We start from the raw sequence: 17,259 nt of genomic DNA, 5'->3' as shown, positions 1-17,259 counted from the left end.
GGCATTATAGTTAGTTCCTAGATACCCAGATATGGGCTCTCGAACTACACCCTGGAAATGACGACCGCCATTAGTGCAGCTCAGACAGACTCCCTCTATGCTTCAGTAACGGAGCATCTGTAAGATTCTGTGAGTATGGCTGGTAATCTTTACAAATTCAGTGCTTGAAACCAGCTCAGTCCAGTACCACAAGCCCTCTGGGGTATAGTCACACAGTCCTGAACCCTGCTTACCTTCCAGTCTTCCGAGCACTTTTTGGTTACACCCACTGTATCATTCAACCTGACAACCCCACTGGTTTTCTTCAGATTCTTCATGCAGCCTTGGAAAGCAGGCGTTGAGATGTTAAACCTGAGGACGGGATGTAGAAAGGGGGACCTGTGAGGCTGGGCTCCCCTGAAATGCTGGCTTTCTGGTACTTCACAGTGGATAGGAAGTCTATAAATAGGCTCTAAACTGCAGGTTTTATAGAAACATATTCTCAGAAATTTGAGGCTAGGAATGTGCTTAAAACCTTAAGGCTCTATTTTTCTGTTTACCATGCGAACTCAAAAGAAATGGTCAGTTTTTAGTTTTATTAACTCCTGGGAAACACGGCTGATTTAATCCTTAGGTTTGAATTTATCTGCTACCTCCCAACCATGCTACATGAGCAGGTCCTCGTTATGCGGATTAACTCCACAGATGCTCAGAGAGCTTGGGATGATGTTGGATGCAGGGATGAACACACAGATGAGTCAAGAGTTGGAGGAGTGGGTGAGGGCTGTAGGCTCTGGAGCTGGGCTATCTGAGTTCAAGGTCTGCGTCTGGCGCACCAAGCAACTTTACTTCTCTGTGCTTCTCTAGTATAAAATGCAGACCTGCTCTTCTGCATCACGTGTCTGTCTGTCATGTGATTAACTTAATATCTGTAACACTCAAATGGCACTTAGGGAATCCCAAGGGCTCACTGCAAGGCAGCAGGGCTATCTATATACACATTAGCTGGCTATATCACCCTTTACACTGCACATGTAACCTCTACCTAATACTCTATTACCATTATCCTGCAAACTCTTCTGGCTATGTGGTGTATACATGTACATACGTGTACATATTCCTGCCAGTGCGGGTTTGTACACATGTATTTTTGAGGCCAGGAATTAACAATGGATGTCTTCCTGTTTTGCCCTTCGCCTCATTTTGAGACAAGGTCTCTCACTGAAACTGAGGCTCAGTAACACAGCTAGACTGGCTGGCTCCTTGGTGAGATCCTCTTTTATTTTTCTTTTTTCTTTTTTTAAATTTATTGATTGTGTGAGTGCTCTGATGCATATAAATCTACATGCCAGAAGAGGGCATCAGACTCCTTTATAGATGGTTGTGAGCTACTGTGTGGTTGCTGGAAGTTGAACTCAGGACCTCTGGAAGAGCAGCCAGTGGGCCATCTCACCAGCCCCCTCATTCCTGGCTTTTTAATATGGGTGCTAGAGAACGGGACTCATAATCTCATGCTTGTTCAGTGAGCACTTATGGAAGGCTCTGTTTCGCCAGTTCCCACACGAGCAATCTCTATCCAGATCTTCCTATGTGGCGCCCTGGCATACCCCTTTGACCTCACTTTCTAATCTGTGTGGAGCTGGATTCATGTAAAGCATTAATACACAAACTGACTGAGGCAAATATTAATGCTTCTTAATCAAATGATGTGCTAAGAAAATCCACTCCCGATTTCATTATAAATCCCTAAGGTAGCTTCATTAATCTAAATGGAAAGATGTGTGCCTTTATTCTAGTCTAGTTCATTATAAACAGCAGACTGACAAGGGGCATGTATAAAATTAAATTTCATTAAAAGGAAATGCACATCTTTGTTGGTGTTGTGGCTTAATTACTTTATAAAGACACTTGCACCTTGGGAGAAGAAGGAAGTTTGTTTCAAATTCTGGGGCTGATGTCTTTATGAATATGTTCCTATCCACTGTCGTGGGCCATCTGAGGGTCTAGACTACCACATTCTCTCCAGGATTCGAGGTCTGAACTCATTTGTTAGAGGAACCTAATCATGTCGGGGCAGGTCAATGACTTAAGTCAGTGACTCCTGCATGGGGCTGGGTGCTCACACTCTGGGCCTACCTGCCCACAGAAGCCTAGCCAGTTCTGGGATCTGCAGACGTGAGGGAGCAAGTAGGGCAGAGAGTAATTCTGAATTGAGAGTTTGTCAGATCCAGGCTGATTGTCACTGTGCCAGGAGCTTTGCCTTCATGGTTTATGGTGAACTCAGGAGAAAATGTCCTGCTTCGTGTCAGGCCCTCTGGACTCTCAGGAAGGACTTGTAGATTGGATTAACAGGCACGTGACCCCGGATTATGATCTCAAGTCATTCAGAGATCTGGGTCCTGATTCCCAGAAGACTGAGAGAGGGGAAGAATCACCCATGAACTCCACAGAGCAAAGCTGCTCCATGTAGACATGGCTCCACTGTGTCTCAGGCCTATCAGTTGTGAACTCTCCCAGTCTCCTCAGGGCCCTTCCACTAAGCTGGGATCCTTGGGAAGAGCTGTGTGGCTCCCCCTGCAGAGTTCTGCTGAGCTCCTCTAAGTCACCCCATCCCAGTGAGCCACATCAGGGACAGTTGCAGGGGATCACTGGATGACCAAATGCCTTACCAGACAGCTAAGGCTGGCCAGACACAGATAAACATTGCTTAGCATTTGATTTCTGAAGAAACAAAGGTCAGGTAAATATTTTCATGACCTTCTGTCCCCTTTGCTTATTTCTCTGCTCTTGTGATTTTAATTAAAACTAAGAAAAATGTATAAGCTTATCTAAAAAGCGGGAGAGAGGTGGGGGTAGCCTCTTGTTTGGAAACATAAGTCAGATTACCAGGAAAGCTAACTTTCATACAGACACTCTCTCCCTTCATCCCATTCCTTCTCCTCTCTGCATGTATGTCCTTATTCCACATGTGTCCTCCTCTCCGCATGTATGTCCTTACTCCACATGTGTCCATGAATTTCTTTAATGGGTAAAGCAGTAGCCCTAATTCTGACCCTTATCAGCCCCGCTGGATTCTTTGTGGTCTCTATCCTCCTTGAATGACAAGGAGGGATAGTGAGTTGCCCCACACTTCACCCAACGCCCCGCATTTTGGATAGCCAGTCCCAATATTCAATTTTTACAATCCATTTTTCTTTTATGACTACATTGTTAGTATTGCAAAGTTTACTGTTTGGTAAATATTAAACATGGGAGCCTAGACGTATTGGTAGCAACCCTGGTCAGCAGAAGAGGTGTTCTGCTTTGATAAAAATGCAGTGCATCAGCTTGGCAACATAGTTTAGTGGCTAAGGGCTCTCCTATTAAGCCTGACAGCCCGAGCAAGCTTGACGCCCAGGACACAGAGGGTGGAAAGACAGGACCAAACCCCACAAGCGGTCCTCTGATCACCATGCAAGCAGTGACTCCCTCCCCAAATACAAACCCTACAACTTCATCTTACCTTTCTCTGATTGCAATTGGAATTCCTCCCAAATAATATGTGCTGAAATCAAATATTTCCCCTTCAATTATTATACTATGTTTATTCATATTTATCAGCATTCGCTTTTGTGATTTTCCAATTGAGATTAAAATCTGAAATGAATAGGAAACAATTCAGCTAGTGACAAGACACACACCTATTTGAAGTATCTCAGAGTAACTGTGGTGTTGTTTTCCTGTGGACTTGTTTGTATACATAGCAGACGAATGCCCAGTAGCAGTGTGTGGTAAAAGTTTGATACCTGCTACATCCACTCCAGTAGTGACATGTGTGACAGGACTAGAAACCTGGACGCAGTCCCGAGGCGAAAAGTTCACGGAAACTTAGTCTCCTTGAACCGTGGCATCCCATATAACCAATGCTCCAAACTTGTCCTTGCAAATGGATCTGTGTGCTTTCTTTCAGTATTGTTTTATTATAGGTGCCTCCAAGCAATGACTTGCCAAATACCTAAGCAAAATTGAACTTTGCTTCCTGGCCTTCACCAATGCCCTAGGTAGTCCTTGAGCAGACTCTAGGCTTGGAATTCAGTAAGAATATTGCCTATTCAGTGACATTCAGAATTGCCTCTAGTATTGTAAGAGAGTTAGTGAAAGAAATCAGGCATTACTATCTACTACATAGAGTTAGAAATCTCAGGGCAAGCTTAGCAACGTAAGTTTAGAATTCTTATTATAGTTATGTATGGCAGACTACATTACTTATTAGTAGAAAGTCCCCCCCCCCACACTATCACTTAGAATAAAAGCCAAGTCACTCCCATATACAGGAATTTACAATGGTTTAGGAAGTAGATCAGGTTGTGGTTTTATAGTATGGCATTATTCATGAGAAGGTTGGCTAGAGCAGAACTCCCTAATTAGAACCATGACTTGGGCATGAAAGCCTTTGCCCGGGAGTGTAAAGACCTCACACCTGGCTTCTAAGACTATAGCTGACCTTAGATAGAACTGACTTGGTCTCAGTTGTTTTATTGCCCAGTTCCTGCCAGTCTTTATGTTTGCATTCCTCTCTCTGTTTTGTGTTAGAGTCATTAAGCATCCGGTAACCTCATTGTACTTTGCCGATGTGTCACCTAACTTCCCTATTTTCTTCTGTATTAAAAGTCTGGTGCTCAATTTAATATTACATTCAGATACAGCACACTCCCTCGTGTCTGTATTTGTTTGTCATTTCTCAACAACTCTTTGCCCACCAGTCCGGAATCCTTATTTCTCCCACGAATTGAGGGGGGCCCAACTGAGCCCGGTCCGTGGCAGATACTAAAACATCTGTGTGTGTCTGTATGTCTATGTGCATGTCATGTATCTCCAGAGGCCAGAAAACATCATAGGTGTTGTTTCTTCGCCATTGTTGGCCTTTGATTTGAGATGAGCACCAGGGACCTGCCTGCCTTTGTGTCATCCTTACTTCAGGGACAATAGGTCTACCACACCTAGCTTTTTCTACTTAGCTTCTGAGAAGCTCTGAGCACAGCGTCATCTCCCCAAGTTACTAAAACAGTGGTTCTCAGCTGCACCTTGCTACCCCTCTACCCTGTAGCTTAAGAAGGTTGAAAACTACTGCCCTAAATATCTTAGTAGAAATGGTCTCACTGTAATAGAAATGTTCTCATTTGAAATTTATCACAGTTTACATAATTTACATATGCTATATATTTTTTATATTTCATGCCTAAATGTTCAGAATTGTAAAGGGCACACCCACAGTTGATAAGTTTATCTTGTAATAAGGTTTGTGTGTCATTTTGCCTATTTTTGGGAAGGGGGCACTAATTTCATTTTAAAGGTTCACTGACTTCTAAAAATTCAAATAAACAGACTCCATACCATGTGGTCTCTCCCGTTGTTGATGGTGTCTCGAATTCCTTTCTCTTTGGGTGGCTCTGAATTTAGTTTGTATTTTACCATGAGATTGCCGTCTTCTATATTCAGAGATATGAAGTTATCCTGGAGTATGGAAAAGGACAGATTACCAGAAGGCCTGGCTGAAGAAGAGGAGAATTCTGCTCTCCAGTGACTCTTGATGCCCCTGGTGCCATTGGCTTCAGGTGCCTCCTGAGTTAACAGGGAGGTGAGGGAGAGCTCATGCGCAAAAGACAGACAGACAATGGCTGACTACCATTAGTGTGTGAGATAGCACAGTGCCCGGCACTCAGGACAAACTCAGTCACACCGGCCAGCATCCTGATTTTGCTTTATCACAACCAGAACCAGAGAACCATAGGTGGAGTCATTTCCTCCCTTCTCTCTAAGCAGTCCAATCGAACACTGGGATTTCCCCTTAACTGTCTCATGCCACAACCTCAGCCATATTGCCCTACTCCAGTGGTCCTCCCCTGTTCTCCTGCAGTGGTCCATCTTCCCTGTTCCCCACAGATCACCTGCCACCATGCAGCCAGGGCAGCCTTCTGCAATTGCCAGTGAGCACACTAACTTCTTTTGTTTCCAGGAACAACTCAGACCCCAAGCAGATGCTTTGAAGCACTGAACACCTCTTCACTGTGCTTTTCATCATGCCTCACTGGCCACACTCTAACCACATCGGCCACCTTTTATCCCTGAATGTTCTCATTACCAGGCCTTTCTGCACCCTGTCCCTGCTGGATCCTCTTCCAGTGTCACCTTCTCTATGTTCATCAGGTTTCAGAGGAGGGATCTTCTACTTGAGACTCTGACATTGAACTTCTTCATTTCCCCTCTACACTACACTGATTGGCAGTGCACCTCTGTGGAATACCAGCATTCCCCTCTAGAGGGCAGGCTCTGGCTCATCCCAGTCAGCATTGTCTCTTGGCCATGGAGTAAGTGGTTGCTGTGACCACTGAATTCCCTATGATAAGAACTCACTGTGATATCCAGGGCTTGAGTCTTCATCCAAAAGGCTTTTAGTGTGAATTTTATGTGGTTTTTTGAGACAGGGTTTCTCTGTATAGCCCTGGCTGTCCTGGAACTCACTTTGTAGACCAGGCTGGCCTCAAACTCAGAAATCCACCTGCCTCTGCCTCCCCAGTGCTGGGATTAAAGGCATGCACCACCATGCCCAGCTTAGTGTGAATTTTAAAACCTTGCCCTGGAGAGGCATCCACTTTTGAGCTAGGTAGTAGCAGCAATGTGAATCTCATTAGCAGAGGCTCTAACGATTCTTACACAATGGTGTTATGCAGGTTTCCTCCAGACTACATACTATTTCTGGTTATTAGTTTCCACAAACTTCAAAATGGAAAACAAATTGAGCATCCCCAAACTCCAAATTCAAAATGGGAATGCTTTAAAATCTAAAACAGTTTGTTCAAGTATCAGCCCAGCAGCACAGTGCTGATAGTTTAGGATACAGAAGCCTTGCTTTCTGTATAAAATTGTTAAAAGTGCATTCCATGCAATTACCTTTATAAATGTATACAGTGTACATTTATAAAGCACACATGGAGGTCATATTAGACACGGGTCCTGTGATGGTTAGCGTTAGTTCAACTTGACAGAGCCTAGAATCACCTTGGAAGAGAGTCTCAATGAGGGACTGGCTGTCCACATGGGTTTGGCCTTTGGACACATCTGAGGGGTTGTCTTGATTGGCTAAACTGGTGTGGATAACCCAGCCTGAACCTGGGCAGTACCTTTCCTGGTATTGGGCCCTGAACTGTGCAAGAGTAGAGAAAGCTAGCTGAGTACTGCGCATCCTCGCGATTTCTCATTATACATATGCAAATATTCTAAAATGGGAACAACACAAATGTGGAACACTGAACATCCCAAGCACTTTGGGAAAAAAGAGGCCTTCCACTTGAACCAAGGAGACCTTGTTTTGGAATCCAAGTGCCTTGGCCTGAAGGTGCTTCCTGCCTAGCTCTCTCCAGCCTCCAGGCTAATTGGCACCCTCTCAAACCATCAGAGCTAAGGGACCAGACCAACCTCAGAAGGAGGAGTGGAGGCAAGCCTTTGCTCCGACCTGGCAGGCAGAGGTTTGGTAAATCCTCAAGCCACGCATCCCATACGCTGACTGTGCTCTGGGATAGTTTCCTGGAACTCTGCTTGTGAGAGCAACTATGCAGATTTGTTCTGCACGTCAATCCAACAAAGACTCAATGCAGAAGAACCGGCACGTCAAACTTCCTACCCACTCTCCCTGAAGAGGGCACACTGGCAGTCATGTTACACATGACCATGACAGCACATGACCATGACTGCACATGACCATGACAGCACATGACCATGACTGCACATGACCATGACTGCACATGACCATGACAGCACATGACCATGACTGCACATGACCATGACTGCACATGACCATGACTACATGCTCCTACCCTAAGAAACTAAGAGTGGCCCTCTGGGATAGATGGATTGATTATATGGCAGTTCTATGCTTTTGTTCTTGTTTTTGTTTTTGAGATACCTCCACAGTGATTTCCAAAGTTGGCTGCACTTGTTTATTCTTCTACTACCAGGATTTAAAGACCCCTTTTGCTGCATCCATGCCAGCATCTGTTATCATTTCTATTCCCAAGGATGGCCGTTCTGACAGGAATGATGGAATCCTGTAGTTCACTGCACCAATGCAGAAGCGATCTACATTTCCCTGATGGCTATAAAGATCCTGATCCAAAGCCAATGGCTTGGACAGTCAACTTTATTATCATTTTTTCTTATAATACATTATTTTGCTAAGTGCTCATATCTGCATTCTATAGCCATAGACCTAGGTGCTCTCAGCCTTGGTTAGAGAAGCATTTTGCCAACGCTGATAATACACTACTAGTCAAAGTGTTGAGAACAAGAGATAAAAGCTCAGTCCTAAAGGATCATTTTTCTTAACACCACCACCTACTGCTAAGTACCAGGGGTCAGGGATCATCTATGTCAAATTTACAGCATGGAGGCGGGGGAGGTGCTCTCCAGCCTCATCCTTACTGAGTAGAGACTGGCAGCCGGCGGCTGCTGTGGGAAGGAGCTTCCTTTGAATGTGTGGCCTTGGCAGATTTCCCATAATCCACTGGATGGCTCCATACATGTAGGCAGTATTAGTTGGACTTAGCAAGTTATTAAGAAAAAAAAACCAGGAAGTTAGGAGGGGACCATTTGAGGGATTTGAAGGCGGTCGAATGGAAAATTGGGGTAATGGATATGATCATATTTCATTGTACACAGTATAAAGAAAAATATTAAAGATTAAGAATGACCCACTGACCCAGGCTACTTCAAAGCATGGGAGCTTCTGTTGCCTTGGGAAATCAAGCTGCAGGCTCATAAAGACACAGTCCCCACAGTCTGCCCTGAGCCAGATCAAGCCCATGGCTACAGGAACCCAGCCACCTAGATTTGGGGGATCCTAGGAAGTCTTCATTTGTTTTAAAACAGCTATTATCAGAGTCTAAGATGGACATGAGACCAGGCTAGGAGGGCAGTCCTGCCTCATCTGGGGATAAGCTTTCACATTCCTGATCCTCTGACCTTGTTAAAATTCACCTCAACAGAAAGAAAATATGACTGGCAGCGTCACCCTGCTGCAGCTTTCCATCTAGATGGGTTGTTTACAACAGCCCACTTAGCTCAAAATGCTAGATACACTGGATATACAAGGACTTTCTGGACGTTTGGTGTAAGTTACCTGGTTTTCTGCGAAGAACAGTAAACCTCTGTCCACGGTAGTTTGGATGGTCTGCATGAAGTTTGGGAAGGGAGCATTGGGTTGAGTAGGAATGCGAGCATAGCCTGTACCTTCAAAGTAATTTTTGTCCGACTCTTCCTTTCTCCTGGCAACATCAACCAGATGTTATTGGTTAAACAATGGAACAAAGAATACACAGGCACAATTTTGTAGGAAAAGGGGAAACTCTGTTAACATGTTTAGCCAGCCTTTCTTCTTCTTAAACCCCGCTTTAAAGAGATGGTGGGAAAAGTAAAAGAGCGAAACCCCAAGTTTTGATACTGAGAACTCAAATTAAAGCTGAGCATGACAGGCACTATCTGTAACTCCAGTATTGAGGGGAACTAGAAGCAGGTATAACTAAAGGGTTTCTGACCAGCCTAGTGAGCTCTAAGTTCAGCGAGAGACCCTGTCTCAAAAATAAGGTGGACGTTATAGAGAAAAGGTCCAATGTCTACTTTTGGTTGCCACATATGCATACATGGATGAATCTACCTGAGCACACACACATATGTTATATTATGCCCATGAGACAGAGAGACAGAGAGACAGACAGAGAGAGACAGACAGACAGAAAGAGAGGAGGCAGAATGAATGAGATGTTCTAGAATGAATGTTCTCCATATGTCTATTTAGGAGAAAGTGGCTAACTAGCTGAAAATATTTAAATGTAATAAATCATTAACTTTCAGTGTTACTGCCTCCTAAATATTAAATGTTTGCTCTTCTTTGATAGGAATATCCCAAGTCTTTTAAATTGTAGGAATGGTTATAAGCTCAAAAGAGCATGTTGTAGTTTGAATAAGAACAGCTCCTAAAGGCTCAAATATTTGAATGTTCAGTCATTAGGGAGTGATACTCTTAGGAGGCATGGTTTTGTTGAAGTGTGGTCTTGTTGGAGGAAGTGTGCCACTGGGAGTTGCTTTGGAGTTTCAAAAGCCCAAGTGAGGTCCAATGACTTTCTGTCTCTCTTCCCACTGCCTTGTCTAGCACCATGTCTGCCTGTGTGCTTCCTATCATGACAATAATGGACTAAATCTCAAATGTAAGCAAGTCCCAGTTAAATGCTTACTTTTATAAGAGTTGCTGTGGTCACGGTGTCTCTTCACAGCAATAGAACATTGACTAAGACAGAGCCCTTTTCAAATAGATTCAGAAGATAAAGTACCTAGAAAGTCACTCACTTTGTAGACTGCTGTAGTTTAAATTTTCATTGTATCTCTATGTGCCTAAATAACTCAATATTGAGTATTTTTGTGGTAGGAGGCACCAAAAATTTAAGATTTGTTTTTTAAAATTAGAGTTGTTATCACCTTGCATGTGTGTTATGAATGCAAGTGTGCTACAGTGGTATATGTGGAGATCAGAGGGCAACTTTGCGGAGTTAGTTTCCTCCTTCAACATTTACATGGACTCAAGGATGAAAACCAGGTCTTGAGGCTTGCCCAACACATGCTTGTACAACCCATAGACCCATTTCATAGTCCCAAAGATTCATGCTTTTAAAAGCCCAAAAAACTACTAACCTAATGCGGTATATAAACTAGGGCAAGATGCGTGTTATTTAAATCTTAAGGATGGAGTGTTTGGGGTGTTATCTGCACACGTAGGGGAAGTGATACTGGCCCCAGGCGATGAATTGTAGCATCAAGAACCTACCCACCACTGCAAGGGGTCAGTACATACGGCTCCAGCCCAGCCCTAGGGACAAAGTCCTCCAGGCTTCAGTTACCTCCTGCAAGGCTCTACTTCCGTGGTATTGAGGTTGAAAGTTGTCTTGAAATTGTACAGGCTTAGAACGTTTTCATTGAGGTCATCTAGCTCGATACAGCCTTTGTATGGAGGGAACCGCAGTCTGCGCGGAAGCTGTGAGAGAAACAGACAAAGCTCCAGTGAGTTGAGCAGGAAGGGAGGGTGACCTTGTAGTGCTAAAACTTCCCACAGTGAACTTAGTGTCAGAGCGAAGAGAGTGGTTCAGGGCTTTGACATTTAAGAGCTGTCTAAACTCAGGCTGGTCGTTAATCTTCCCTGCCTGAGTGTGTTCATCTGACAAATGGAGATGATATTAATACTTATCAACACAGTACATTAAACTAATGCTCTAAAGCTCAAAACACTGGACCAAGGAAGTGCATCTTAGCTGTTACATCCGGGTGTGCTTTGAGAGTATATGGTTAATTCGTTTTTGTATAGAATTACTTAAAACTAGACATGAAGTCATTATACCACATCAAAATTAAAGCATTCCACTTGGTGAGTCAACATTGATACTTACCTCAAAACCAGGTGGATAACCACCGACGTAAAATATCGCATTCTCTGGATCCAAATTAAGGAGTGTGTTGCTACTGGTGCTCTCCATGTCATAGACCCCAGGGGCTTTGGGTTTAGTAGATGTGGCTTCTTTGGTGTAATTAAGCTTGGCAAATTGATATATTCTGTTGAAAATTAGACAATAAAAATGTAGGAGAAAATGAAAGAATTCAAAGCCAATATGCTAAAAGCTGAGTAATACGTTAATGGGAGAATTTGACGAGGCTAGTCAAGTTCACTAACAGCAAGAGTCAGCTGGACTGTACCTCTGGAACTTCACCCGGTCCATAACTGCCTCCTGAGACTCACTCTCCGTCAGGACCTGGTCTATCTGAACTTCAGCCTCTCGGTCCCCCAGGTTGTACACACATGTCAGCTGGCCATCTACAACCGCCATGCCAATGTAGTCCTTGGAGGCCTAGAGACATAAACACCACCTTAGAACTCGTTTTGTTCAAAGTTAAACAGCATTGGGATTTCTTGAAGAAATTTTAAAACAGAGTTTAAGCATGAGGATTAAGACAGTGAGGCATTCAGACAGACAGACAGACAGACAAGAACTCAGAACCCTTAGATCTTTTCAAACTCTCAATGTCCACCCCCAGAGGATCCTAAATGTTTTACTAATGGGTCATTACAGAATGTTTGAGTCATGCCAGGGCTGTGGGGGAGAGGAGGCTGTGGGGGAGAGGAGGCTGTGGGGGAGAGGAGGCTGTGGGGGAGAGGAGGCTGTGGGGGAGAGGAGGCTGTGGGGGAGAGGAGGCTGTGGGGGAGAGGAGGCTGTGGGGGAGAGGAGGCTGTGGGGGAGAGGAGGCTGTGGGGGAGAGGAGGCTGTGGGGGAGAGGAGGCTGTGGGGGAGAGGAGGCTGTGGGGGAGAGGAGGCTGTGGGGGAGAGGAGGCTGTGGGGGAGAGGAGGCTGTGGGGGAGAGGAGGCTGTGGGGGAGAGGAGGCTGTGGGGGAGAGGAGGCTGTGGGGGAGAGGAGGCTGTGGGGGAGAGGAGGCTGTGGGGGAGAGGAGGCTGTGGGGGAGAGGAGGCTGTGGGGGAGAGGAGGCTGTGGGGGAGAGGAGGCTGTGGGGGAGAGGAGGCTGTGGGGGAGAGGAGGCTGTGGGGGAGAGGAGGCTGTGGACTGAGTTACCAGTCTTCCCGCTGTTCAGTCTCTGATAGTTTACCAGCACTTACCACAGAGCAAGCCGACTTAGCTGCTCATAAGAGTTCATCAGTAAAAGGATGAGCTGCTGCTCGTCCCCAGGTGCCATACTATGTCCTCTTAGCAGTTTGTGCAGCCTCAGCTATGACATGTCCCCATCATCATAGTGAGTTATGTGTATGTGTGTTTCTCCTCTAAGAGAATGGGAGAATGTCAAGGAAGAAACATACAGAGAGAGAGAGAGAGAGAGAGAGTGAGAGATATGTAGATAGATAGATAGATAGATAGATAGATAGATAGATAGATAGATAGATACTGAAACTAATAATTTTGATCAATTTTAAGAATATCCTGGCATTCAGGACATTTCAGAAGTAAATTTTAGTTTATCAAAAACATCAGCTATAGCACATAATTAGGACAGCTGTCCCTCTGCATCAGTAAGGGTCCAGAACCCCTGGGAGCATTCCGTTTTGCAGATGTTTATATAAAATGTGACAGCATCTGCATGTAACCTGTACACACAGTCCTGTAGGCTCTAAAACGTGGGCTATTTATAACCAACCTCATTAATGGGGACGTAACGTAAATACTTGGTATGCCACACATCTGAGGATCCTGATGATCCAAGATTTCTCCCATTTTGTCTAGTTTGTGACAAGGTCTCATGTAGGCCAGGCTGGCCTATAGCACCCCATGTAGCCCAAATGAAGGCTAGCATCCTGAAGCGTGAAAAGCTAGTTAAAATGAACAGTACTTCCATATTTTAGATATTTGACTTTGGCCCAGTTAGTTATCTATCCCTTAGACTGAAGAAGCATATTAGAAGGAGGGACTAAGAACTAAAGTCGGCTGTTGAACTGCTGGTGATGGCAGCTTAACAAACTAGTTCAGGATGAAGAATGGGGGGGTAGCGAGTTTAGGCTTCGTTTTGCTTCAGGCCTCATTTCTATCTGGACCCTGACACTCAGACTTGGGGAGGCATCTGTGGCTGTGCCTTTCCACGAAGAGAACAAGACACAGTCCTATGAGGAGCAACCACTGTTAGTTCTTATAGATCCGGGAGAAAGCACTGATCCTACCACTGTAAACATGTATGTGCTCACATGTACACGTGTGCCTACATCTTAAGCCCATTGAGTAAGACTTCTCATCAGCAGCTCATATCCACGATGGACATCTCGTAGCATGGAAGGGAGGGTGGTGGGTAGTGGAATTTGTTACTGTCTTTGTAGGACAAGCAAATAAATAGCAGTGGCACAGTTACATCACAAGTCTCAAGGTGGCCCGGCCCCAAACCATTTTGTTTATAAAGTAAGTAAATTTCCTCATAATCCTTACATCCTTATTCCCAAGGTACATTACAAACATATCCTCAGTGCCTCCATTCTCTCGTAAGTCAGGTCTTTGGAGAAACAAAGACAGAGATGTGTATCCTTTTAAATCTTCTAGGTCATTCGGCAGTCGGACTTCGACACCAGATTTACCATTGAACCTCATGGGAATTGCAACCTGTGAGGAAGAGTAAGATGGAAGAATGAGATGTCAAACAACTATGGAGTTCTGTGGCCATCCCTCTTAGCAACACAGTGGCTTGTCTGAGTTGTCTGATAAGCATCAGGGACGGATAATGCCTCTTGGACCCAGGTTAATTTTTGTGTTTTATATATATACACAAATACATACATTCATACATACACATATATACGTATACATATGCATGCATACACACACATATATATACTTACATACACATATGTGTGCATGTGTGCGTGTGTGTGTGTGTGTGTGTGCGTGTGACAAGGTTCTCCTGCCAAGCCTTCTGCTCTCTGTCCCCTGACGAACTCATCTGTGCTCTTTAAATTAAGAAGATAATGTGTGCGTGGTAAGAGCTGGAAGCTAGCTGCCTGCATTTGGCTCACACCTTAAGACAGGAGACAAAGCCGATAGCACTGTCCCTGCAGCCTCCTCTCCTCCATAGCCTCCTCTCCCTCACAGCATCCTCTCCCCCACAGCCTCCCTCCTCCACAGCCTCTTCTCTTCCATAGCCTCCTCTCCTCCATAGCCTCCTCCCCTCTATAGCCTCCCTCCTCCACAGCCTCCTCTCCCCCACAGCCTCCTCTCCCCCACAGCCTCCTCTCCCCCACAGCCTCCTCTCCCCCACAGTCTCCTCTCCCCCACAGCCTCCTCTCCCCCATAGCCTCCCTCCTCCACAGCCTCCTCTCCCCCACAGCCTCCTCTCCCCCACAGCCTCCTCTCTCCCACAGCCTCCTCTCCCCCACAGCCTCCTCTCCCCCACAGCCTCCTCTCCCCTCCAGACTCCTCTCCCCCCAAAGCCTCCTCTCCCCCACAGCCACTGCACTCTGGAGGTGGGATTGAATGCAAATGCTCTTGCAGGCTTCACTATTTGCACTACATGAGACTCATCCACAAGCACAGCTGTATCTGCTCACCTATCAGCTATAGTGGCTCTCTTTTCACATTTAGATATTGTATCTGAATGTATATGATCAAATCTTTATCATAATTCTTTGCTGAATACTATATTGTAGGTTGATCTGGGTGATGTGCATGAGTCTAGCTCATTAGCACATAGTACTGTAAACAGTTGGCTTTTCTTAAAAAACAGTATATAAAGCTTATTACAACTAACATTCCTTTTAAAGCTGTGTGTGTTTATGGATGTGTGTGTATGAGTGTGTGGATATGGGTGTGTGTAGAGGTGTGTGTATGGGTGTGTCAGTATATGGATATGTGATATGGGTATGGGTGTGTGTGTGTTGGTATGGGTGTGTGTGTGTGTGTGCAGGTATACATGCTTGAACATGAACATGAACAGAAGCCAGAGGAGAATGTCAGGTGTCCTGCTCTATAGATCTTGTCTTATTTCCTTGAGAAAGGGTCCCTCTCTCAGCATGGAGATTGGCTGGCAGCCATCCAGTCTGTGATCCTCTTGTCTCTACCCCTGAAAGTGCTGGGGGCACAGGCACAAATATCCTGTGTCTTCCATCCTCAACAAAGATGGATTCCAATACTTTCAAAATAAAATACTTTGTGACACACAAAGGCAACCACCGACCCTTCCCTTGATTTTGTGATTACAGTTTAAAAAGTGAGACTGGAGAGAAGAAATGCCTTCATCCTGCCTCTGCGAACTCAAAGCATGGAGACTGCCTCAGCTGCCTGATGTAGCACAAAGTGAGGGGACAGAGGTCATGTGCACTTTTGAAACGTGACAAAAGATTGTTAAACTTCATGTTTAAAATCAGAATTCAGAGAAGACAGACAACCAATTCTTGTATAAATACAAGCCTTTCCTGTCCTGATGAATATGGTAAGGAGTTTACCAGCAGCAGCTAGAGCCAAATGGGAATACCCACCTTGTTTGCAGCATCTCTGGCCTGCTGAATGAGTTCTCGGATTCGGTCCACATTGTCAGAGATGTTCCCCAGGGGCAGCAACTGTTGGTTGATACTTTCAATCTTGATAAAAAGATCAGGCAACTTCTTGGTTAATTTCTTTACTGTTGGTAAAATGAGAGAATGGAAAACTTACACAGTACATTGAGAAAAGGTTAAAGACAGAATATTTGTTCTAGCAAGCTTAGAAACAAGATGGACCACAATCTCAGGCAAGACTGTCCTAAATTCATTACAGATTTCTGTCATGATGTATCAAATTATTTTCCTTGGTTATATGGAAAAATATTTCTTTTCTTATCTTTTGATAGCAATCACAACTTAATACGCCATGTGTACTGGCTAGTTTTGTGTCAACTTGACACAGCCGGAGTTATCACAGAAAAAGGAGCTTCAGTTGAGGAAATGCCTCCATGAGATCCAACTGTAAGGCATTTTCTCAATTAGTGATCAAGGGGGAAAGGCCACTTGTGGGTGGGACCATCCCTGGGCTGGTAGTCTTTGGGTTCTATAAGAGAGCAGGCTGAGCAAGCCAGGGGAAGCAAGCCAGTAAAGAACATCCCTCCATGGCCTCTGCATCAGCTCCTGCTTTCTGACCTGCTTGAGTTCCAGTCCTGACTTCCTTGGTGATGAACAGCAGTATGGAAGTGTCAGCTGAATAAACCCTTTTCTCCCCAACTTGCTTCTTGGTCATGATGTATTGTCCAGGAATAGAAACCCTGACTAAGACACCATGATTAAGAACTCCTACTATGGGGGGCTTTCTGCCCTCCCTCCCTTCCCCCACCCATAGTAGGAGTTCTGGTATCTTTATTAGTACACCTGTGCTATTTGAATATATTACATGAAACTATTTTCTAATATTCTAATTGAGGTCAGAATTTACCAGAAAGGAACTGAAATGGATCAAATTCTTAGCAATGGAGAACACAGCTAAGACATCCTGACCTGAGTTATTGGCATCGACCAGAGCCTTGCTGAAGTCTTCATGCCGTGCGCTCTCATAGCTGTCCTTAATCCTTCCCAAATCTGTCTGGATTGGGTTGAGCCCGTCCAGAACCTCGCTTGTTATTCCGTTGGCTTCCCTGACCATGCTCTTTGCACCGCTCACCACACTGTTGATATCACCTAGTGTACACACAAGTAGGGGGGTGTAAAGAGCTGACCCATTCTTCCCAAGAAACGATGACCACTGGTACAAGGTGAT

General features: G+C 44.8%; 1 protein-coding gene across 2 annotated transcripts in view; it reads right to left on the bottom strand.

Moving 5' to 3' along the window:
• Lama3 (laminin subunit alpha 3) overlaps positions 1–17,259 on the bottom strand; it is a 256,838-nt gene that overhangs the window by 35,643 nt on the left and 203,936 nt on the right. For both annotated transcript variants that reach the window (XM_085833379.1, XM_085833380.1), the window contains exons 54-63: positions 17,001–17,180; positions 16,014–16,156; positions 13,975–14,145; positions 11,752–11,903; positions 11,448–11,610; positions 10,905–11,038; positions 9,134–9,278; positions 5,353–5,472; positions 3,482–3,615; positions 234–351 (exon numbers count right to left, since the gene is read on the bottom strand). In XM_085833379.1, coding sequence (XP_085689505.1) covers positions 234–351; positions 3,482–3,615; positions 5,353–5,472; positions 9,134–9,278; positions 10,905–11,038; positions 11,448–11,610; positions 11,752–11,903; positions 13,975–14,145; positions 16,014–16,156; positions 17,001–17,180 — 1,460 coding nt within the window. The remainder of the gene's footprint in view (positions 1–233; positions 352–3,481; positions 3,616–5,352; positions 5,473–9,133; positions 9,279–10,904; positions 11,039–11,447; positions 11,611–11,751; positions 11,904–13,974; positions 14,146–16,013; positions 16,157–17,000; positions 17,181–17,259) is intronic.

This window comes from Mus caroli, unplaced genomic scaffold (genome assembly GCF_978045245.1).
Source record: "Mus caroli unplaced genomic scaffold, Mus_caroli_1 scaffold_19, whole genome shotgun sequence".
Lineage (NCBI taxonomy): Eukaryota > Metazoa > Chordata > Mammalia > Rodentia > Muridae > Mus > Mus caroli.
The sequence above is the reverse complement of the archived record's forward strand: the minus strand, read 5'-3'. Positions and strand labels throughout refer to the sequence as shown.